General features: G+C 36.7%; 1 protein-coding gene across 6 annotated transcripts in view; it reads right to left on the bottom strand.

Annotated features, from left to right (window-relative positions):
* The window catches only part of UHRF2 (ubiquitin like with PHD and ring finger domains 2), an 82,730-nt gene that overhangs the window by 14,158 nt on the left and 43,890 nt on the right, over positions 1-24,682 (bottom strand). For 5 of the 6 annotated variants that reach the window (XM_064404632.1, XM_064404633.1, XM_064404635.1 and 2 more), the window contains exons 5-9: positions 18,932-19,041; positions 9,977-10,163; positions 6,935-7,058; positions 6,428-6,535; positions 3,045-3,149 (exon numbers count right to left, since the gene is read on the bottom strand). In XM_064404632.1, coding sequence (XP_064260702.1) covers positions 3,045-3,149; positions 6,428-6,535; positions 6,935-7,058; positions 9,977-10,163; positions 18,932-19,041 — 634 coding nt within the window. The remainder of the gene's footprint in view (positions 1-3,044; positions 3,150-6,427; positions 6,536-6,934; positions 7,059-9,976; positions 10,164-18,931; positions 19,042-24,682) is intronic. The other variant, XM_064404636.1, reaches the window with a different exon arrangement.

Raw genomic sequence — 24,682 nt, 5'->3', positions numbered from 1 at the left:
AAAATTCATCTGGTTTTTGAGGGGAAAAAAATCCTGCAATCGGTATGACTAATTTAATTAGCCTACTATAATTCTAGTTAAAGCAACACATTTAAAATCTAAAAGATGTGCATTTCATATTAGACATTAATTTCATTAAGTGGTTTATGAATGCTACATTCCAGGCAATGAATGGGTTTGGTATAAAATATCAACAAACCTAAACAATGAGTATATTGCCTGGGGTCCCTTTTGAGTCATTACAGTAATTTTCTTTTTTAGTCTCAGAATCTTTTACAAGAAGATGCGACTGCTAACACCAGATATTATTCTCCAAGAGATTCAGAATCTCAGTTCAGAGATGTCCCATATGATCCTATGCAAAACAACACTTACAGAAGAAACAATTTTTGTTTGGATTAAACTAGAGCACACCACACAATTAATTTACCATCTTTACTACCTCAACCCAGCAGAAACATGAATCTTGAGACTTTTGACAATAAACAGCAGTTTCAACTTGATGCATAAAAATAATGACAAAAAATAAGAGGGCAGGTTTTCAACACAAAAGTTTAACTTCTTCAGTTGCTTGATCTGATGAACAGACAAATCAGAATATGCTGATCATGAACCCTGTGATTGCACAATCAGTGCTAATGTCCAGTATCTAGTGTGTCAATATTAATCTGTTCTTAGAATATAAATTCCTGAAGGACTTCTCAATTTCTTCAGGTAATGCTCCTATTATGGTTACTCTCAAAGGAATGCTGTCGAAGAAATTAGCAATATTAACATACCCAGAATAAAAGCTAACTATAAGTAAGGCATGTAACTTGTCACTAGAATTCAAATTGACCCATTTTCAGGAGAGAGATTAATGTGCAAAAATTTCATGTGCATGTAATTAGAAATGAAGATAAAGCATCATGTACAAAACAATTTCACCCAATGCTCATTTTACAAGGTATGACTCTACCTGTTCTCAGACTTGACAGTAGATCTGACAGAACTGATAAAATTTGTTATTAATGAACACTCCAATAAATCCAGAACATCCAAACTTCAGTAAAACTGGAGAAAATTCGGGGTGTCTAGGATTATAAGTGTCTACAGGCATGGCATAAAAATGTCATGATCTGAAAGCTAGACAATTAACTCAGTTTCCTGCAATGTATATTTGGAATTACTGCACCCCAGTGGGGCTTTGTTGATTTACAGCAATTAAGATGGCACACGTTATCAGTGTGCCGAAATACTACATAAAGTTTATGAACAGTATAACACTCCTTCAAAATGAATTTATTTCTCAATTTCACAAAAGCTTGCACACAAGCATCTTTGTTGCACCACTGAAATTCAATTAAGAGTCACCTCTCTTTTTTGGTACTCATACAATAAAATGAATAGATGTGAGAAGAAGTTTTTATGTGTATATTTTATTTCAAATAAATAAATCTCAAATTTCACATCTCAAATTAATTAGATACTGTACTAAGGATACTTATAAGTACAGGACTCAATTTTTCTGTGCATTTTCTTACAGGAGTTTACTCTCAACCTTTTTCAAAAAAACAGGGAAAAATGGAAGTAATTGGAAGACAAACCTGGCACATGAAAGAAGAGAAGAAAAACTAACCTCAATAATGTAATTGGGAAAAAAAACCCCTTGTATTATTATTATTTTAGAAAACAGAAAAACCTGACATTTATGTAAGTTTTTAGGGTGTTTTCTGCAACATTTCTCTTGCTACTATGCCTTTTCAAAAGTATTTATGTCTTTCAGGCTATGACAGTGCTTAGGTGACTACAAAACCACATAGTCACAACATTACTTAGGTGAACTGAAAAGGCATGCAAAGGATCCAATTAAATTTACAAAATATTTTTAATTAAATTATTACCACCTCAGAAATAAGGGGACATCAGTATCACCAAACAAAATAAGAAGAGGAGTCTACAGCATCCCAGCATAGCAGATACAGCTACTGTGAAACAGTGTTCTTAGTGTCTGAGAGCCTGGGCTGGGATAGACACTAAGGACACCATATCCAAAGATCAAGTACCTCCTAATGCCACTTGTTCAAACAGAGACACACATTCCTTCAGAGGCAATACTCTGCAGCAGCAGCAGTAGCACCTGGTAGATGCTGTTGGCAAAGAATATACTACATTCTGATGCTATTTCATTCATATGGTTTTTTTTCCTTCAGTGTCCTTTTCCTTGTGGTTGACAGCTACAGGCATTTTAAGAAAACAGGTTGCTTACTGCATTATCCTTCACCTGATCCATGATTCAAAATTCCACCTGATGGACTGGAACTGCAGGAAAGGATGTACCTTGTGTAAGCATTATTTAATTGAAGAAAACTGTAATGTCTTCATAAATAAATGCTGGACAGCACCACAAGATGAAAATTGAAAGCAGTTACTCTTTTGTTTAGCAGCATAACTGCTTTTGTTGCTCTGCTTAAATGTTAACGCCAAAGGTGAATTTTTTCCCAGCACCTTTAGGGATCATAGTACAAGATTCCGAGAAAGAATCTGAGGAAGCTTAGAAGTTCTGAAAGTGCTCATTAGCAGGAACAAAGAAACTTCAGAACTTCATAGTATCAAGTAACATAGATCTTTTATTCTTGCGTCATTAAATTAAATTTATCACATAAATAGAAATACTGTTTGGAATGTAATTAAATTGTGACAAAAGCAGAACATAAAACATATTATTTGCCCACAATTGCACTACCAGATTTTATATTACACTCAATCCAGACTTCAAAAGTGTACTGAAATGTAACTATCCTAAACAATGTCAAATCCAGTGGTAACTGATATTTTGTTTTAATGTAGATCTGAGCATAAGCATTCTTTAAGATTTGGTAAGATTTTTCTCTCCAAAATACTAAGAACTACCTAATTTATTAGTAGTAGATATTATTTTTCCACAGTCTTATCTGCCTAAACATTAGTTTTAGATGAAACACCAAATACAACTCTATATTTACAGACATTGATACATTTGATGCATTAGAACAGCAAGACCATTGCTTGCATGAATGACATACCACTTCATCTTCAAATCCCCCAGCTAGTACGAGTGAATAAGCTCCATCATTACTGCGTCCATGGATTCCACCAACATGAGGTCTGTGAACACCTGCTTCACTCACCTGGAAACAGAAAAAAGCCAGATTATAGCAATTTTTTTTAAAGACCCAGTCACCTACAACCACTTTTAACCATCAATTGTTAATTGCTCAAAATATTGTACAGAGGTTTCTGTGTCAACAGTTAATGCAAGACTGCGATTAAAGGTGTGAATTCCACTGTTTCTTCAGGAAGAAAAGCTAAAAGTAAGAACACCCAGAAAACCAGCAGACAAGGTAAGACAGTGGTGACACTGGAAGATGTAATGGACTCTTTCTTCTTTGGGGAAAATCTCCAAGAGTTTTTCCATAAGCAGTACATAAGACGGTACTCACTGCTATATTCCACTTGCACAGTCATTTAGAACAATTCAAAGGAGAAGGAGATATACCAGTTTAGTAGCATTTTACAATTTTTAATCTAGGAAGATCCCAGTGTAAAGATAATTTTGTCAGGGACTTGTAAGGTAACACACTGTTAATGTAACCAGTGGAGAGGAATATTATCAGACTGCCCAATAAAACAGAAGAAGCCATTGCAACACCACCATACGGATCATAGACTAGTTCTCCAACCAGAATAACTCTCTGGTAAAGAAGTTCAAATAACCTGCAGTCTGACCTGCAGATCTAATCTGAAAGCTGCAGCTGTAGCATAATCTGGCAACATCATTAGTCTGCTGGAGCATCCCTCCCATAAAAATTTATTTAATAAAGGTTTCAAACTACTGATTAGTAGAAAATCCCCACAAACAAACTTTACAAATAAAATGAGACTATATATTGAATTACACATTTTCTCAGTATGTTATGATCAAAATAGTGTTGGTAGAATGAAGGCTGCCAGCATAAAACCAATTATACTACTTCTTTCTACCTTCATATCTTCTTCCAGACCTTGATTTTGCCTGTTTCTCTCCTTTGGCTTCTTGCACTCCTGATCTCCTTTTCCCAACCTACAGTTCTAAGCAACTTTTATGGGAGTCTATATTCTTTTGCTATAGTCTTGAAATTTCATAACACAATACATCAAAGATCCAGCTAGTCAAAAGTGGACTTTTTAGCATCAGATTAGAGCTGTGCACAGTATGAAAACCATGCAAGGACAAAATAATACTTCCTTGCACAATAATTCTTGGTTGCTGTTCATAATAATGTATTTTATTTTCCTGACGCTTCATTTCATGATAATTTAGTATTTGATTAATTTTTCTAATCATTATTAAAATGACATACTTTTCAAAATTAGCTATTAGAATATCTCTGCCAAATAACAAGAAGTATAAGTAGCTGAAAGCCAATCACAAATTACACACTTAGAAATCTTCCCAGCTCCATGTTTGCTATCCACAACAACTTAGCACTCTCACTTAACTTTTTCAGCTATTTGCCAATTTTTCCAGACCATTTATGAGTATGCTGAATAAAAAGGCCCCACTATTGCGTTCCTCTTTCCTGTTGTATCAAATATTCTTTAATTCATTCCTCCCTCCCTTCTTTTCATTTTCAGGTTTCATCAATTAAATTTAGGTAGGTGATTCACCCCAAAGATGAACACTGATAAATAATTCATGCCAAAGATGCTCTTCCAATGCTCTCTCCAGAAGTAATATTTAGTCAATTTCCTTCTAGGGAAAAGAGAGTTTGTGTCATAAAAAAAACTACGCAAATCAGAAATAAAAAAGTCTTTAAATTCTCAAACAGTCTCTAAATTCTCATAGATTTGTTGAGACAATCTCATTTCGTCATAAAAAAACCTTATATGTATGAAGTAGGCTTCATATAAGAAACAAAAGCGTAATTTAACTTTCTACATAGAAAGAATTTTTGGGTTTTTTTTAAATGACAAGGTGTTTAATTTACACCCAAAGAAATTAATTATGCACAAACGGTAATTGTTGGTTTATATTTAGTCCATATATATACATATATATACATACATATATATATGCACACATATATATAGTATATATACTATATATAGAAGAAATATTTTTGATGGATTTTCTGATGAAAGCAGCACTCCAATTCTGTTGGTTTTTCGTACCAGCACTAGAAATACTTGAAAAGCATTAGCTTTTTTCTTACCAATAGAATTCCTAACAAAAAGGTAAACTAGTAATTCTAATTACTATTGAAGCAATGAAAATAAAATTTAATTTTGAAACATTGAGTTTGCCCAAGTGATTTTAGAAAGCTCACTTATGTATTAGACTTTACATAATCTGGCACCCACAAAAAAAAAGCAACTAATGAAAATTTCATAAAAGAAATCAGAAGAGGCGCTTGATTTTTGGCTTGCCCCTCTTCAAGTGGTTTAAAACTCCCTGGTTTTATTCTTCCAAATATGACAGAAAACATTCCGTTCCAATCATTTACACATGCAAGAGACAGAGAACTAATTGATCTAGAAAACAAAGAAGTGTGTATTTTCGTGACTAGAAACAACAATAAAAAAAATGAAAGATAACTCAAAAACCATTTCAGTTGGATCAGGCTGGAACAATAAGGAGGAAGTTTGTAGCTTGACAGAAACTATAAAACCAAAAAAAACCCACCAGAACTGGCACAAAATGCATCTGTCCCATCCTCCCTGCTTTGTTTTTTCCTGCCTTGTTGAATATTGGCACTGTGCTTACATAACAAAAATGTGAAATGGACGGGGAAAATTAGCTCCCAGTCTACTCCAGATAGGATTATTTTTCTGCCAATTTTTTTATCAACCTAGTTTACCACAGAGCCCCAGAAATATTTGAAATAGAAAATGAGATAGTTCAAAAAAACACCAAAAGCTGAATATACAGTGAATTTCAGTAGCACTACAGGCTTACACAGGCTTAAGCTGCTCATCAGCCCAAAAGCAGATTTGGACATCTATTACATATGACCAAAAACACCTATAGTCAATGCACAGTGCTAACACATAATGTTTTCAAAATCTGCAGTCTACACCCCATTTATGGGATAATCAGTTCATGTGAAGAAAACTCTTCAGAAAATACTTAACTCTATTCACTAAATATCTGACTTAAAATTTTAACATGTGAAATATGTTTATCATAATTCTGATAGACTTTTTACTACGTTGTATGTAAAAAGTTTAGTAAAAAGTTGTATGGTAAAATCAATACAGTTCAACCTTCACTACTATCGGGATCACTTCCAATATTGGAATCATCATGTATTTGCGTTACTTGCTCCTGGTGAAAATCACAGTTTTCAATGGAAATTTATTTTAGTGCCCAACCCATTCATTATTATTCCTACTTCCTTCAACTGCAGCTAATACTGAAACAACGTACCTGAACTCTGAATTTCCAGGTTGTCCCAACAGGAACACCAGGTATAGGCCCATAATGATTTGAAGGAACAATAGTGCATTCCTTAGTGCGACCAACACAAGCCATGCCCTAAAAATACATCAGACAAAAGTAATCAGACAAATGAATTGCCATATTGAAGAATATTTGTAAATTCAATGCAGAGATCATGAAATCTGTCTATTATAACAAACACATATTTCAAAATATGTTAACAATTGTTAAAAGGAATGTTAAATTAAGTAATATGTGGTTATGGGTTTGTGAGGGGAGTTGGGGATTTTCTTTTTTTTGTTTTTGTTTTTAACTCTAGTCACCTTAATAATCCTTCCACTGCTTTAACTACCAGTAGACAGCAGGCAGGATTAAACATTGTCTTGTTTGTGCAACCCAGTACTGAATTTTGTGTAGTGCATATGTAAGCAGAATTATAGATGTAGCACATACATGAACAATCAGAGTAACAGCTATTTCTAAAACACACTCTACCTTTCCCCAGTCTCTCTGGCTTTCAGTACTGGCAGATGGCATCTTTGCTTTCTTTTTACTCTGTTTGAGCTTTTCTCCAGCCTTTACAACTTCATTAGAATCATTTTTGCAGGAAGGACAATACCTAAAAAAAGGTTTTAGTAAATTCTCAATTAACTTCATAATAATGGCAATACATTTCTGGTAGCCAAAATAGTGTCTATTTGTTTATTTTGACTGAATGTTTCAAGCTAGCAAGCATATACCAGTCTTAAGCAGCTGAAGCCTACAGCTTAAAAAATGAACTCAACATGAACAAATACTGTCAACTTTTTTTTAAAAAGGGCTTTTCAGTATCTTTAAAGGTAGAGTGCTAGTCGCAAAACATGTAACTATTTTTTCTCACATGATATATGAGAGATGCCCACGGCTCCTGTTTTGTCTCTTCATTTAGTCCTCCTTCATTTACATCATGTAAAGGAGAAGATAGCTGAGATAAAAGTATGCTGCTAAGCAGTACTCATGGTCTGTTTCTGTCTCCTGCCCAGTCTGTTCTTATTTCTTGCTAGTTGTGCAACTAATTTCACTGCAGATTGCTGAATGTCAAACAGAACCAATGTATAGAGAAACACACAAACACACACTCACTCCACAATACTAAAGCCATTTGGAATATAATGCTAGGGCTCACTCACACCAACACAAATCCATTCTGCTAGAAAAGCAGAGATATTAGTATACACTGACCACAGCAGAGAGAAAAAGGAGGACGGTGGTCGTTCTGCTGTTTCCAACAACATTCTTATCCCAGTCCATGAATAACAATACACAGGCATGCCCTTGTTTCTGGCTCCCATAGGCTGGATTTGGTCCATATACCATTAGAAGAGGAAGCCTGATCTACATTAACATTGATAACCTCATTCAGGAAACAAAAACAACTACTACTACTACTACTACTACTACCAGTACTGCTGCTGCTGCTGCTGCTGCTGGTTTGGATTTATTAAGTTTTTTTATGTGAATATGAATAGAAGAATTAATGATTAAGGTCCATAGGAATAGATTTCACTATCTCAATAAAGGTGTTGGACCATGAAAATAATGAAGCCATGTAGATTAAAACATAATAATGTAGGATGCTGAAGTTATGATACTATGACTTCGACAGGTATTACAACTGCTTATAGAAAAAGCATATCAGACTAATCAAAAGAACAAATATGACATAATGCAAATTAACAAGGTGAAGTCACATGGTGAATTCCACGTTTCTTGATAGCGTAACAATATTACCTTAATATCTTTTAAACTGAATCTGGTAGGGACTATTAAATACTGTTTCACATACACAGTGACTTAATCTCCACAAGATAAACTTACCCTTTCCCAAACGGAAGACTTAACCCCTGAATAGAGTTTGACAGATTTTACACTCTAAAAACACAAAATGGAAGTGTTCCCAATTCTAAAGCAAATGGCTCCTAAATTAAGAATCAGACAACCATGACTCTTGGCTAGTATGCAGGAAGAAGGAAGGGCACATACTTCTTGTTTGGTAGGACATGCTGCTCTGCCCAGTGCAAATGCACTGACAAGCATTAAGACAGTACAGGGCTGGTGATACTAAGCATCTCAAAACTAGCTCACATAAGCCAGGCCCACAATTGTACCGCTACCACCCTGTGACTTCATTCACAGATGCAGCTATCTACTTACATAGATAAATCCTAAGGCTCCTGTTCTTAGTTACACAGTAAACAAAAACAAGCTAAAAAGCTTGGCAGCCATTTCCAATGAATTTAAATTATATTAATTAAACTTCTGGAAATTCATAATTTGGAGAATGGACCATGAGTAGCTCTGGAGAGGAGGAGGTGTTTGTGATCAAAAAGGCTTGCCATGATCACTCACAGCCATGGGCACTCACAGCCCAGAAAGCCAACCCTCATCCTGGGCTGCATCCAAATCAGGGTGGGCAGCAGGTCAAGGGAGATGATTCCACCCCTCTACTCTACCCTTGTGAAACCCCACCTGCAGTGCTGCATCCAGCTCTGGGGCACCCAAAACAAGAAAGATATGGACCTGTTGCCAAGAGCCCAGAGAAGGGCCACCACGTTGATCAGAGTGCTGAAGCACCTCTGCTATGAAGACAGACTGAGAGAGCTGGGGCTGTTCAGTCTGGAGAAAAAGTTTCAGGCACCTTCTAGCTAGTTTAGATTTTAGTAAGAAAATCTTCCCAGTGAGAATAGTTGCCCAGAACACAGGCACTAACCAATAAACATTACGGAATCCAGTAAGGTGTAAGAGACTGAGTTATTAATTTACAGAGAATGTTAAAACTTCCAAAAGATATATACAGATTTTTACAAAAAATAGAATTAGAAGTTTCAAAGAGATTCCATGTCATGTATTCATAGACATCTTAGACATTTAATGAAGTCTACGGAAAACTTTATTAGAATAAAGTTCTATTTATTACTCATTTATAAAGGATTAGCATCTCAAGTAAGTCATAGGCAGGTGATAAATATGAACAATGTAATTTGTAGACAGCTAATAAAGACATAAGAGTAATTACATAAGAAATGAAGAGTGGCAATGTGGTGGTCCTTCCATAGCATGAAAAATGAATGTAGTAGAGACAACGAAGAGCACAGGGGCAGCAGCAGGGACAGAGGATGAAGGGGCAGAGAAGCGTGAGCATAAGAGAATTGCTCAAGCAGTGAAGATTTTAAAAAATGAAAAGGCTGAGGAACAACAACTGTCGATAAATACAATCAGATCAGGTAATGTCCCAGAAGATCATAATGACCATAATGAATAAAATAAACCTACCAGTCTTGAAATTTCATAATGGTCTTAAAGCTTACTACTAATCCATTGTGAATGATTTAAAAGAATTATCTTGACAGAAAACATAAGCCTTATATTAAGTAGACGGATGAAAACACCCAGAATTTAAAAACATCTTCAATATTTTCTCTCACGAGGTGCAAATATCAAAAAGATACCATGTATGGAATGTCAATATAGGCAAGTAAATCATCCTTGTATATTTACCAGTCTTCATCTTCTGGTATCTTGCTTAAAGGAGGGTTCAGGCAGTATATATGATAAGCCATATTACATTCATCACACAGGAGTTGCATGTGAGCATCCTGTTTGCCACCACACAAGTAACACGAACAAAACCGGCACTCCTTATCTGGATCAGCCCTACAGTGCTTGCATTCAGGGCCACTTTTTCCTGTCAAAAACAAAGAAATGTCAAATGCCATGTATCTCAGCAAAGTGAATTACTGTATCTAAAGGAATAATTATTTCTGAATGAACACTGCTCTCTTGAAAATGCTTCTTTTTCTTACAATGAGGTACTTATCTAGACTTAATAAGATTTCTTCTCCTGTATAAACAAGCCATAAAAAACATGACTAATCACCAGCTTCTCTTTTTCTCCTGCTCCCAAGATGTACCTGCACATTCTCACTAAAGATGGACCTTTACTGTCTTTTGAAGCTGTACAGCTTATCAGTTCCTTGTAAGCTAGCTTAGATAACAAAAGCAATAAAAATAAGTATTTTTCAGGAGTTTATTCTTGAAAAGAAATATGAGGTGGATTCTTGATGTATCCAGAGTAGTTCTGGATACTTTAACGTTTTTCCTAAGTATGCCAAGAAGGAAATTAATGACTAAGAATTTGCAGAAATCCAAGCCCGTTTCTATTGAAAAAGAGCATGCCCTCCCAACTGAATAGACTTTACAGAGAAATTGATCCATGCAGTTGTAGGTTATCAGTGTAAATCTCTGTGGAGAGAAACTCCAGACAGAAAGTTTTATAAGAAAGGGGGACTGGAATGTGAAGCATTGTGCTATATCTGCAGTCTTTCTGGAGGACCTTGAATAGTATTTTTTCTTCAAAGGCAGAACCAACTAGACTTAGAGTGGGAAGAGGATGGAGTTTTGATTAACAAAGAAGAGTCAGGAGCTGCTGATGAATTAAAAACTGTCAGGGGAACACCTGTGAAATGCCTCAAAAGAACTAGAGCTTTTTCATCTAAAATGCTTACACAGTTGATAGACTAGCTGAAATGCCTGTACACTAGCATATGTAGCATGGGTGACAATCAGAAGAATTGGAAGTGACTGTTCAAATGGAAAGCTATGATCTAATCACAAACGCTTAAACTTGGTGGGACAAAATCACATGACTGGAGCACTCCAATTGACTACTACGAACTGTTCAGAAGGAACAGGCAAGGAAAGGGAGGCAGACAATTTGCCCTCTCAACATGGACTTGGTTGCACAAACCCATCTTTGAAAAACAGCGACGAACAGGTCAAGAGCTTGTGGTTGAAAATCAGAAGCCAGGCCAATACAGGAAATCTCAGGGTTTGTGTTTATTACCCACCACTCAGTTGAGGGGACTCTGTTGACAAAACCTTCTTTCTTCACCTGCAGGAAGCATCACTCTGGCAGGTTCTGATCCAACTGCAGGGACTTGTCAGGACAGTCCCTGACATCTGCTGGAAAAGCAACTTGACAAGATGTAAGCGGTCTCCTTATCAAGGATAATTTCTTACCCCAGGTGACAGAGAATGCTACTGCACCTGTTGTTTACTAACATGGATTAGCTAACTGGAGAGGTCAGGATCAGTGGCAGCCTTGGCTGAACTGGTCATGCCCTGGTGGAATTCATGATCTCAAGGATTATGGGCCAAAGAAAAGCTAAAGTCACTACTCTGAATTTTAGAAGCCTGAACTTTTAGTTCTTTTAGCAATTTGTGGATGGGACCCTCTGGAAAACTGCACTCAGAGAAAAAGGAGCAGAATAGAACTGTCAGATCTTTAAGGACATTTTTCTTAGAGTCCGAGATCTCTCCATTTCCACCAGTGAGCATTCAGGCAGGGAAGGCAAGAGACCAGCGTGGCTCAGTGAAGATCTCCTGGATAAAGTGAAACACAAGAAGGAAAAGCACTGGATATGGAATCAAGGACAGGTATCCTGGGACGAAAGGAGAAGTGCTGTCATGTTGTGGAGGGAAAATTAGTAAAGCTAAGGTATAGTTGGAGCTGAATTTGGCAAGGGATACAAAGAATAGTAAAAATAGTTTCTTATAGACATGTTTCTCAGAAATGTAAAATTAAAGAAAATATACACACACAACCCCCTCCTCCACTCTGTCCCCAGAAAAGGGACATAACTAGTCACAATTGACATGGAGAAGGTTGAGGTATGCAGTATTTTGTTTGCCTCAGTGTCCATTAGTAATCTCTCTTCCCACATCTCTCATGTCCCTGAACCTCAAGACAGGAACTGGGGAATTGAAGAGCAGATCAGGTTCAAGGTCGTCTGAGAACCTGAACATAGACAAGGCCATGGGACCCAAGGAGATGCATCCCAGGCTCCTGAGGGATTTGCTTAATGTAGTTGTTAAGGCATTCTTCATCATATTTAAAAAATCATAGCAGTCACATCATGTCTGAAAATCCACGGCAGTCAAGAGTAAGATCTCAGTGACTGGAGAAAAATCAATTTCAACCTTTTTAAGAAGGAGCAAAAAGCAAGAACCCAGAATTATTGACTAGTCAGCCTCATCTCAGTGCCCAGTAAGATAACAGAGCAGAGACTCCTAGAAGACATGTTAAGAAGACAGAAGACTGGTTAAAGACAGCTAAAATGGCTTCACCAGGGCAAACAGTGCCTGATTGGCACAGTGGCCCTCCACTATGGACAGAATGCATCAATTGTCAAAGGAGAACTATAGATGTCATTTACCTGTCTCTAAGGCCTTTGATTTGGACCCTCACAATATTCTTACAAAAAATTCATAGATTTATAGAATATCATGAGGGGGTAGGGATCCACCAGAATCACTCACATCCAATTCTTGGCCCTGCAGAGGACATCCCAAAAATCCCTTTGTATGAGAACATTGTCCAGAAGCTACTTGAATCCCTGCCAGACTTAGTGCTGCGATCATTTCCCTGGGAAGCCTGTTCAAGTGTCCAAGCACCCTCGGGGTGAAGAAACTTTTCCTGATATCCAACCTAAACCTCCTCTGACACAGCTTTAGGCTATTCCCTCAGGTCCTGTCACTGGTCACCACAGAGAAGACATTGGTGTCTGCTCCTCCTCTTCCCTTCATGAGGAATTTGTAGACTGTGATGACTGCCCTCACCTCTTCTTCTCCAGGTTAAACAACCAGGCAACCTCAGCTGTTGTCCTTACAAGGCTTCCTTTCAATGCCCTTCACCATCTTTGTGGCCCTCTTTTGTGACACTCTCTACCTTTATAGCTGTCTTACATTCTTGCTGCTAAACTGAAGACAGATGGGTGTGATAAATGAAATAAATGGATAAGGACTTAATTGGATGGCCACATTCAAAGAGTGAATGGTCCATATCCAATGGTTCAACGTGAAAGTGAAAACCATTAATGAGTGGTGTTCTTCAAGGGTCATACTGGGAACACTATTATTTTCTATCTACATCAATGACATACCCAGTGGAATTGAGTGCACCCTCAATAAAGTTATAGATGACACCAAACTGAGCACTGCAGTTCATCACAGAATCACTAAAGTTTGAAAATACCTTTAAGATCATCAAGTCTAACTACCAACCTAGCACCACCACCATGTTCATCATTAAACCATGTCCTCAAGTGCCATATCCACTCACCTTTAGAACACTACCAGAGACGGTGATGTCACCACTTCATTAGGGAACTTGGTCTAGTGCTGAACAACCCCTTCCATGAAGAAATTTTTCCTAATATCTAATCAATACTCTCAGGCACATGGTACGACTCGCTTTAGCACCTCAATGTCCTTCTTGGATTGAGGGGTGCAGAACTGAACAAAGGATTCAAGGGTGGCTTGCCCAATGCTGGGTACAGGAGGATAATCCCTGCCCTGCTCCTGCTGGCCACACCATTGCTGGTCCAGGCCAGGATGCCATTGGCCTTCTTGGCCACCTGGGCCCTGCTGGCTCATGTTCAGCTGCTGTCAGCAGCACCCCCAGCTCCTTTTCCTGTGGCAGCTTTGCAGCCACTCTGCCCCAGCCTGTGCCACTGCCTGGGGTTGCTGTGACCCCAGGGCAGGACCCAGCACTGGCCTTGTTGAACCTCCCACCACTGGCCTTGGCCCATGGATCCAGCCTGTCCAGATCCCTCTGCAGAGCCTTCCTGCCCTCCAGCAGATGGACATTCTCTCCCAGCTTGGTGTCACCTGCAAACTGACTGAGGGTGCACTCAATCCCCTCCTCCATGTCACTGATGAAGATATTAAACAGAACTGGCCCCAGTGCTGAGCCCTGGGGAACACCACTGGCCACTGGCCACCAGCTGGATGTAACTCCATGCACCACCATGCTCTGGGCCCAGCCATACAGCCAGGCTCTTATCCTGTGAGCAGGGTGCCTGTCTGCCAAGAGCAGAGTTTTTCCAGAAGAATGCTGTGGGAAACAGTAACAAAGTCTTTACTAAAGTCCAGGTAGACAACATCCACAGCCTTTCACTCAGCTGCTGGGTGGGGCACTGTCTAGGAGGGGATCAGGTTGGTTAAGCTGAACCTGCCTTTCACAAACCCCTGCCATCTGGCCTGATCCCCTGGCTGTCCTGCATATGATGTGTGAGGACACTCTGGATGATCTGCTCCATGACCTTCCCCAGCACTGAGGTCAGGCTCACAGGTCTGTAGTTCCCTGAGTACACCCTCCAACCACTGTTAGGACAGGTCCAGAGGAGGACCATGAAAATGATCAGAGGGCTGGAACACCTCTCCTGTGAAGAAATGATGAGAGAGATTGATTCGTTCAGCCTGGGCAAGAGAAGGCTTTAGGGACAACTTTGTGTGACCTTTCAATACTTAAAGGGGGTTTATCAGAGAGACGGAAAGATTTTTTACCAAGATCAGTAGGGAGCAACAATAATGAAAACTAGGAGCAATTTTAAATGGAAAGAAATGAAGTGCTTACACTGGATACAAGGAAGACTTTTTTTTTTTTATTGTGAGGGTGATGAGACACTGGTACAGGTTACCCTGAGAAGGTGTGGATGCCCCATCCCTGGAGCATTTCGAAGTCAGGTTGAATGGGGCTTTGAGCAACCTGATTTAATGAAAAATACCCACCATGGCAGAGGTGTTGGACTAAAATATCTTCCAACTAAAACTATTCCAAGATAAGAAGTGCTAAAACAGTGCTGTTTGAATCACTGTTTCTAAGACAAAAAACTTTAAAATTGAAAAATATAAAAGAGTCACTGAGGAGGAAAGATTATCAGCTGCAGATAGAAGATTTAGTGAGAAGTACTGACTGGAAAACCTGAGAAATAGACATGTAAAGCTACCAGCAGTGACTATTTTCAAAATCTTAAAGGCAATAGTACACTTAAATATATACTTCTAAAAAACCCTCCAAAATCTATGAGAATATTGCTTCTAGTAAAGTGTAGCCTAGAAGACTTATCATGTTTTCCAAATAGAGATAATCTATTAGTTTCAGACTTCTCTCCAAAGGTTTGTTAGAAGAGAAAGGACAAATTTTATGTGTGCTCATGAGCAAATCTGAGGGTTTTCCAGCATAGCTACGTTAAACTCACAATCTGTGCAAGCTTTCAACAACAATTCAAGTCAGACTAAGAAATCCCAGATAACTCCTGTTAACTCCTTTGAAAAATTTTTAAAGTGATGACTGAGCATTCCCTATGGAAACCCTATAGTCTACCTCATCTAGCTAATAATAGACAACATGAAATGGCATATTTTTCTGTAGCTCTTAGCACCATACATTGTTTAGGCCTATGTAATTAACTGGTTTCAGTTACAAAATCAGTTTCTTAGGTAAAAGGTTAGTAATATTTTTTTTTTAAATAGGAATAGAGAAAAAAATACCTACATATTTTAGTTCAGTTAAACAGTAGGTGAAGATCTCTACTTTCTTCAATATACAGACAAACTATAAACTGTCATTTTCATGATATGACTTTCATTTTTCACATTTCTGTTTTAACCATTTTCTAAGTCATATACACTAACTCTATCTGTACTATTGGTCACATGAAGACAGGTCTGTTCACCTCAACCAACAATGCAGAGTTTAGTTGCATAAATAATTTCATATTAACTTTTCTTTTCAGAAAGAGTTAGCATGAGTTTGGATTCTGACGGAAGTAATATATGTTGATACCGAGGTGTTATTTGCATGTTGCATATAAATATTTGTAACATATTTACAAATATGTTGCTTCTTGGATTTTTTTATTTCTAATATAATTTTCTAAAAGGTTAGCCTTACTCCTTTCCTTAGTTGTAGAATTTTACTTCTATCAATTAATTAGAAAATGACTACTTTATTTTTAATCATAACTGCTAAATGTATATTAACATAATTTTACACATACAAAACCTAATTATTATGTGACCATGCTCAAGAAATAAGAGTTTTTCTTATTCAGAGATAATAGTTTCTCTTATTCAGAGACAACCTACATTGTTTATCTGATAAAGATTATTTCCATAGCAGGGATTCTATCTTTTGACATGGGCATGAAGAGTAGCTTAATATGGACAAAAATATAATCGGTGCATTTGCTGATTGTGCTTACAACAATCTCATAGAATATTTAAGGCCAAATAATTATTTTAATGTAATCTGAAATTAAAAGAAAATAACAAAATGAAAATTAAAAAATGAAAATAAAAGTAATAAAAATCTGCATCTCTCCATAGTACAAAAGCTAAGGGAGCTGTGTGTATATAGGTGTGTATATATATTTAACAATTTTAATACACAGTACAAATGGGGTTGTAAGTACAGTCCAGAAGGAAAGGCTACACCAGTTGTTATGGCATACAGCTCAACTGATGTGCACTGTGCATACCTGAACAAAGAAAAAACAGCTGACCTGGCTGGAAAAACCAGAATCACATGAACAGTGTTGTGTGTTGAGTGTTGGCTTCAGGAAAAAGAGCAGTTCAAGAAATAAGGCTGAATTCCCACATCAATTTATTTTTCACTATTACACTTTAGAAGATTATATTTACGAATTGTATTTATTTGTGAAGGTTATAAACAATATGCTGAAATTAATAAGATTAGGACCAGGAACAAAATGAAATAAAACATACACAGAGGTGCAAATCTCTACACAGATGTCAATATTTGGGTAGTTTATGCAAAGAGGTTACAAATAAAGAAACAACTATCAATATTGGAGGGAAGGAGCTGTAAGAGACAATAAAGGTCTTGACTCTGAAACAATTAGAGTGGCAATCAGTGTACAAGGTTATAGACTGGTGAGGCCACCCCTCAAACCTGTGTTCAGCTTTGGATCCCTCATTCCAAGAGGGACATTGAGGTGTTGGAGCATGCCCACAGTAGGCCAGTGAAGCTCATGAAGGCTCTGGAGCACACGTCCTGTGAGGAGCAGCTTAGGGAGCTGGGGTCATTTATCCCAGAGAAAAGAAGGCTCAGGTGACCTGAGAATTACTGCTCTCTACAGCTGAGTCTGTAGACAGGTGAGGGTCAGTCAAATGGAAATGGTCTGAAGCTGGGCTAGGGGAGGTTTAGATTGGTTATTAGGAAAACTGCTTCACAGAAAGAATGGTCAAGCACTGGAAGATGTTGCCCAGAGAAGTGATGGAATTACCACTCCAGAAGTGTTCAAAAAACATGCAGATGTGGTACTTAGGGACATGGTTTAGTGGTGGACTTGATGGCCTTAAGGGTCTTTTGCCATCTAAATGATTCTATGGTAAGTTAATAGTCATGTGAGATTAAATTGCACCATTGTAGACAATTTTATACTGCCAGCAATACAGTAATCATTCATTTCCTTGACACATAATTTTAAAACTTAATTCATTACACAGTAGCTGCAGGGAAGAACTAAGTGAACTGCAATAAATTTTTTATGCCATTTAAAATGTTGCGTACTTGCAAAATAAATAGTATGTAAGCACAAACCAGTATTTGTAGATTTTCAGTTTTCTCACACTACAATGTTTTTAAATCAAAACATGCTTTAAGATATTGCAAAGATCTTTTAATGTGACCAAGAAAAATAAAACAGAGTGTATAATTTTCTTTTTTTAGTAATCTAAGGGAAGTAATTCTCAAATAATGAAAATGAATAATGAGTTGAGAAATTGACATTTTTACTTTTAAAAATAACACAGGGAACACTCCTCTGAAAAAGTGATTTTTTTTTTAAACAACAATACACATTAATCAGACTCATTGTTGTGCACTGAGAGCCATATACAAGGGTTCTGAAAAATTGCATGGAATCAGGAATGTAATATATAATTATATCTAATACCTACTTGTAGACCTGCAGTTCAGTCTTCAGTGTTGCTATCACAAATACTTAGCACTTGTAACTTTAATATATTTTCAAACTTAGGATAAAACATCACACTACTTTTTAGATAAACTGCCACTAACTCCTTATTGTGGTTGTGAGGAGGTTAAGGAGGTAACTTTTATAGAAGGTCATGCAGAGTCAACTAATCCAAACAGGAATTATCCTTTTTTTTTTTTAATGGTACAAGCAGCTTTAGTGCAGAGTTCCTTATATTTTTTTTCCCCTGACAGAATGAAGAGTTACAGTGTATTACTACCAACTAGTTATTTTTTTGGCATTTAATAATTTATTAAAAGCTTAATTTCATGTCAGTTGCAACAGCAGTTTTGGTAGCCTGAACACCTCTCTTTGAACTTAAATGAGACTGCAAATTTATTCTGCACTGTTCATTTGGAGCATTATCAACTGTTTCCCTTTTTCACTATTTATGACTGATAGCACTAAGCTGTTACTAGTTTCTGAATATGTAAAGTAATACAGCCATCTTACAGTAACTGTACTATCAGAACAGGAATCTAAAAATTTTTCAATGCAATTACTTTCTTAAACACAAACCAATTATTACTACTACCTCTGCATGCTGATATTTTTTAAAGAAACATCACTCAACTTGTACTTATATTTGAATAATTTTAAAAGCGCATACTTTTGAAATCTCCATCCCCAAATGTCAATGGATAGGCTCCTGGCTTTTCAATCTTGTACATTTCCTCTATAAAAAGGATTTTACAATCATTTATTGTGTCTTCTGGACCTCTGAAAAATAAAAAGAATAAAAAGTACATTAAACTTAGTTCCTCAGACCTAGATTCCGTACTTTTGAATCCTAAGCAATAAGATGAAGATAAGTAACCTTTTTATCACTTATAGGATACTTTATTTCAATTCACATACAAAGGTCAGTCTAGCATAGTATCTTCTAAGAAAAAAATAAAATGCATATTTAGGGCTAGCTTAAAGAAAAGACTACTCCATTATGTCTTTATTGACAGTTATCAAATATGGCTTAATTCCCTTCTAAAACCTCAAAATGTTTTAATTGGCCAAACACAGCAGACCAGACAAAAACATATTTTCTGGAATACAGCATCTCACACATTATTATAGAAGTATAGTACCACAAACAAACCAGAAATGTGACCTGTAAGACAGAAAAATAGTTGGAATCTATAGAGTAGGTATAACAGCATAAAATGTCAAAAGCCCTTCTATGGCTTTTAACTGTTTCTCAACTTTGAAAAGCCACATACAATACTGTACTGAATTACAAATAGTCCTGCTATGTCAGGTTGCAGTGCAAATTCTCAATGATTAGTAGTAACAAATAATCCAAGACTCTACAACAATAATGCCACAAAACTTCTAGAAAAGAATTAGAAAATATTAAGTGTAAAGTTTCCACCTACTGTTATTAAAATAAGTATCTACACAGATTGTAATTCAAATGGAAACATATCTAGGAAGAAATTGCTATAATAACACCAACAGTTGTAAAGCACTCCCTTTTCCTTTCTCCTTAGGATGATACTGTGCTCTCTTCAACTGCCTGTTCTCTAACCACATTCAATTTACTACCTGACATAGAAGTAAGTAGGAATTTTCAGCATAATAAAATACTGATGCATATCTGTAAGAACCTATCACAGAGGTGACTTGAAAACACGTTTGATCTGCCAGGTGGCAGATCCCTATAAAAAGATCTAGTCTGCAAAACAAAATTAGACTATAGACAGCTAGGGAAACAAGATATTAGATTCATATTCAATAAAGATAATTGCAACAACAGAACAACTCCAGAAACATCAGGCTTCAGTCTGGAATCTGTGGTTCTCTGCCTTACCTCTTGGCCTGTTCTCACGACTTTCTTTGTGCTGACTACCAGTTGTGAACTCTGACACATGATGACCTAACTAAGGCAGAAAAAAACTAAGCCAGGGAAAAACCACAGGAGACAAATCTTGAACAATGCAGTATTTAGGTCTCTATGGAACTGGGGTTGAGAGGACTCCATCAGTGTCTTGATTGACTCTAATTGCCTTTATGTGTACTAACAGCTGTTTACTTAGGCATCTGTATTTATTTTGACCCTTTTCTTTCCCAGCAATTTTGGGAGGAAAATCATTCCCCACTGTTGGCCATATGCGTAGAGAGTAAATGCTAGAAACTGTCAAATATTTAGCCTATTTGAACAGAATATGCAAATGCTGCATCAATGCAAATACATCCATCAGGAAAAGAACTGTTTGATTTTCTGATCAGGAAAATAATGTATTTAGAATTAACTACATTTGCACCTTAAGGGGATCATACTTTAAAGCAGTTCTAGCTATTGTCAGTAACACCTGAGGTTTAGCATGCAAAGATACTTTGAATTATCCACAATACTGAGCAATTCACAATCACAAAGGCACAATACATTCAAATATAAAAATGACAAGATGTAAACAATCTTTGGCAGGAAAACTGAATCAACAAACTCTTAAAAACACCAATATTTCCCAGGTTATTTTGTGGACTTTAGAGAGTCTTTCATTAACTGTCCTGTATGTCTTGTTTTTCCTAGATTATTTAAAGTTAAAAACAAAACAAAACACACCTGTTGACATTCTTTAATGCCATAAATCTGTGTTAGAACCTTTCTTACTTATAACACTGCTTGACTGCCTATCCAGTGTTATTTCTCTAGGACTTATTTCTAACAGAACTCAAAGATGTGAATCCAATCAAAAACAAAAATTCAGAACTATTACTTTTTTCACATACTTAACGTGAAATTTTATACTTAATGACTGATATTCTCAAATTCTAGTAAATTTCAGACAAATTTTACACTGATTTTTGCCTTTCCTCTCCATGGATGGAGAGGAAAGGCAAAAATGGTTTAGAGTTATTTAACTTACCTTTCCCCCCACCCCTGCATTTCCCCCAGAAAACTAAAATGCAGCTGTTAAAAAAATAGTTTTTTATTATCTGTATTCTCTGCATACAGTCTATGGTCAAGAAGGACTGTAAAACACCATACGGCTTTACCCAGAAATTTAGACACTTGCTATTTGTATCTTTGGGAAACAAGCAAATAATTGAGTTAAGTAGAATATTAATTAGGAATAAATTCCTACTGGTGCCAATTTGAACTATAAAATTACTTATTACTACAATTTCCTTAAAAGATACCATGAAAAGATTTACAAGTTGGTTCAATGATATGAGTGTTCCAAACAGTAACAGCAAAGTTTTTGCCAAGTATGCAGAAGCACAGACTTTTATTATCAACTTTATTACAAAGTATCATCTCAAAAAATGTTATTTCCACCTCAAAGTGTTGAAGTGGAACACACTTTTTTAGTTTAGCTAGCTGAATGAAAAACTCCTCTAATTAATACTGTAAAACAAAGAACTCTTGAAATAATAATTAAAAAATTAATACAGCATGTTTTTCTCTTATATCACTGACTAGCAATATTTCCTATATCTAGGCAGCACTTATTAAACACAAGGAATTCATAGTTTCTCTATCACATACATTAGATCATGGTAGACATTCCTTCTCTTTTTGCCCTGTATTTTTCCTTTGAGAGAAGGACACTCAGGAAGCAACTTTCAGGCTAAGTTTTTCCTAAAGTCTATTCAGTATTTGAACCAGAGAAAACATTTTACTTTCTGTTATGAGTTGCATAAGAAGTAAGCAAATACTATCAAATAACATTACAAAGCTGGTATGTTCCAACAAATGTCATGGCTGCATATCTGGGACTACAGAAGAAGATAACTAACATTGTGAAAATGATGGCTAATATTAAATGGTTAAGCCTTACCAAAGCTAAAAAATCTGTTCAGCTATTTGCTCGTTAAAGAGTAATTCCTCTTCCACAGTACACATTCAATGCTTTAATAATGATCATGTGATTTTAAAATTATGGTTATCTAACAAAATTGTGGCTATCCTATGCTGTCAAATGTATAACCTTTCTTCATTTCTTCGCCCTAACATACCAAAAATGAGATTATGCAATATGAATAGTAAATGGGTTGTTTGTATTTCAAGCAAGAACTCTAAATCTTCTGAAAGAATTAAATCCCAAAACAAAGCCAGATCCTTCAACACAGCAGAATTTCTAATGCAAGCCTTCCTTTGAGATAAGTTAGCCAAAGCCAGACAGAAACCTTCAGCTCAATCTTCTTTTATCTGTACTTTCCCTGTGCACATTTCCTTTTTTTTTTAAACTTCAGGTAGCAAAACACTTTAGACATTCAAAATCACAGCTCACTAGGCATGTGACAAGTGGGCATTATCCTGGATGTTTCAAAGGTCAGTTTCCCAGAAAATAAAAGCTGCTGGACAGTTACCACGCTCAGAGAACTTTATCACTTCTTACAGTCTGAGAGGTTCACTGACAGTTGTCAGATCTTTGTCTGGAAATGTCTTGGTTTATCACTTTACCACATAGAAATCAAAAGTATAGTATTTTAACACACACTAAAGTCAAAATACAATGCTGAATAAAAATGGGGGGTAAAACTACTAGAAAAATACACACAGACTTCATATTCACACTAAGAATAATAATGAAAAGTGTATAATGATGATTTATATTCAAGCCCCCTAAGAGCAAAACCTTACTCACACTGTCATGCTCACCACAAACAACTAATTCACAGTCAGTCTCTATGGTTAATGTCAAAAGGTACTGTCCAGGTCAGCAGAGAAACAGCCACGATCAGAATAAAACCTAATAGAATATAATGTTGGCTGTGCTCTCCAAATACACAAATTCTCTTAACAAACAATACACAAATCAAAAAAAAACCAGATTTACTACCACTTTCTGTATCTATTTTTTCATATCCAACACTTTATACACATGCCTTACATCAATCAGCCTTTATTCTGCTTTTGTAAAGTTTTCAGACAGCAACTCTTTCTGTTCTGCATCAACAAGCCATAGTTAAACAACTTCTGAAAAAACACACAATCTTTCAATACTACCATTCAAAATGCTTATTAGAACTTTTAATATCATCTCCTTAGAAGCAGTTGACCAGAGATTTTATTTTAAACCGGCTTGTTTCAAAGGTGACTTTAAAATCTTCCCACATTTAGACAGCATATTACATTGATAATCTCACCAAATTCTGCTAGGTTGTACTGAATTACATAGAGGTTCTATGTAAAATTTGGGTTTTTATTGCACATAAGCAAAAAATCAGAGATCATTTACAATAATTTTTTTCAGAATATTCCACACACACTTGTTTAATCGTAAATTTAATAAAAATGCACAGTTACAAAATGGGACAGTATTAGCTCTGCTTTTAATTGAACTTTTCATTTATTACACAAGTATTATAAAGACATGTGGCAACTTCAACACTAAGCAAAGGTTTTATTACTCTCTTTCCATAACACAAGTATTTAAACAACCACAAAAAAAAAAAAACAAAAAAACCCACACCCCAAAAACTAACATTTTCTAGGCTATGTTGAGGACAATATTCTAATATAAATCTTTAATGTCTTTGGAAACAAAACACACATACTCCCAAACCTACAAATTCATACTGTGGACACACATACAAGTCAGGCAGGATATTACTTTTTTAATGTCAGCAGTAGGTGAGGTGCTTGATGCATTTACAAAGCCATGTGTTATAGCTCATGATGCCAGATTCTGAAAGCAGAGACTTGGACACAGAGACTCTTCTCCTTAGCCGGGCAGCTGTAGGCAGAATTAGAGTACCTGGGGAAACAACTGGCCTGAGAGAACAGCCAGCAACAATGTCAGAGGCCCACAACTCTGTGCACATCCCCACCCCAAGACATGGACCACAACAAGGAGTGGAGCCTGTGGAGGGCCCTGATCCTGCCCCAAATCCGGCCCTGTCCATGGTGCTGCAGGAATGCCCCTGATGGGGAGAGGAATCCTCTGCCACCACCTCAGCTGCTCCCTTCCTGTAGTCAGGACTAAGTCTGTGACTGGCACTAACACAAATACTCAGAAAGCATCTACAGTTTCCAAACCCAAGTTCAAACACACAGATGTTAACATCTGAATGAAGAACCAGGTAAAAAAGCAGGACAATGACCTTTAAAGGTAATACACCAAAGGCTTCATATGTGAAAAACAAGATACAAGAGTTGTGCTTGGCATCACAGGGCATAGCCTAAGCTCAGTCGACTTTGTGTGTTTGCAGACTGAACTGCAGTGCACAGAAACAATGCTAAGGTCTCTTCAAGACATCATTCCAAGGGTCTGAGCAAGTTCCTTCAAGCTAGGAAGAAGCAAAGATACAAACAGGTGATTTTTACTATAAGAGGTTAAACACTCCTATGCAGATTTTAAATTATATTGCAATTCAGTAAGTAGATGCAGCACACACTCATCATGAGCTAAGATAA

The sequence above is a fragment of the Passer domesticus genome, chromosome Z (genome assembly GCF_036417665.1).
Source record: "Passer domesticus isolate bPasDom1 chromosome Z, bPasDom1.hap1, whole genome shotgun sequence".
Taxonomy (NCBI): Eukaryota; Metazoa; Chordata; class Aves; order Passeriformes; family Passeridae; genus Passer; species Passer domesticus.
This window is presented reverse-complemented; position numbering and strand designations above follow the sequence as displayed.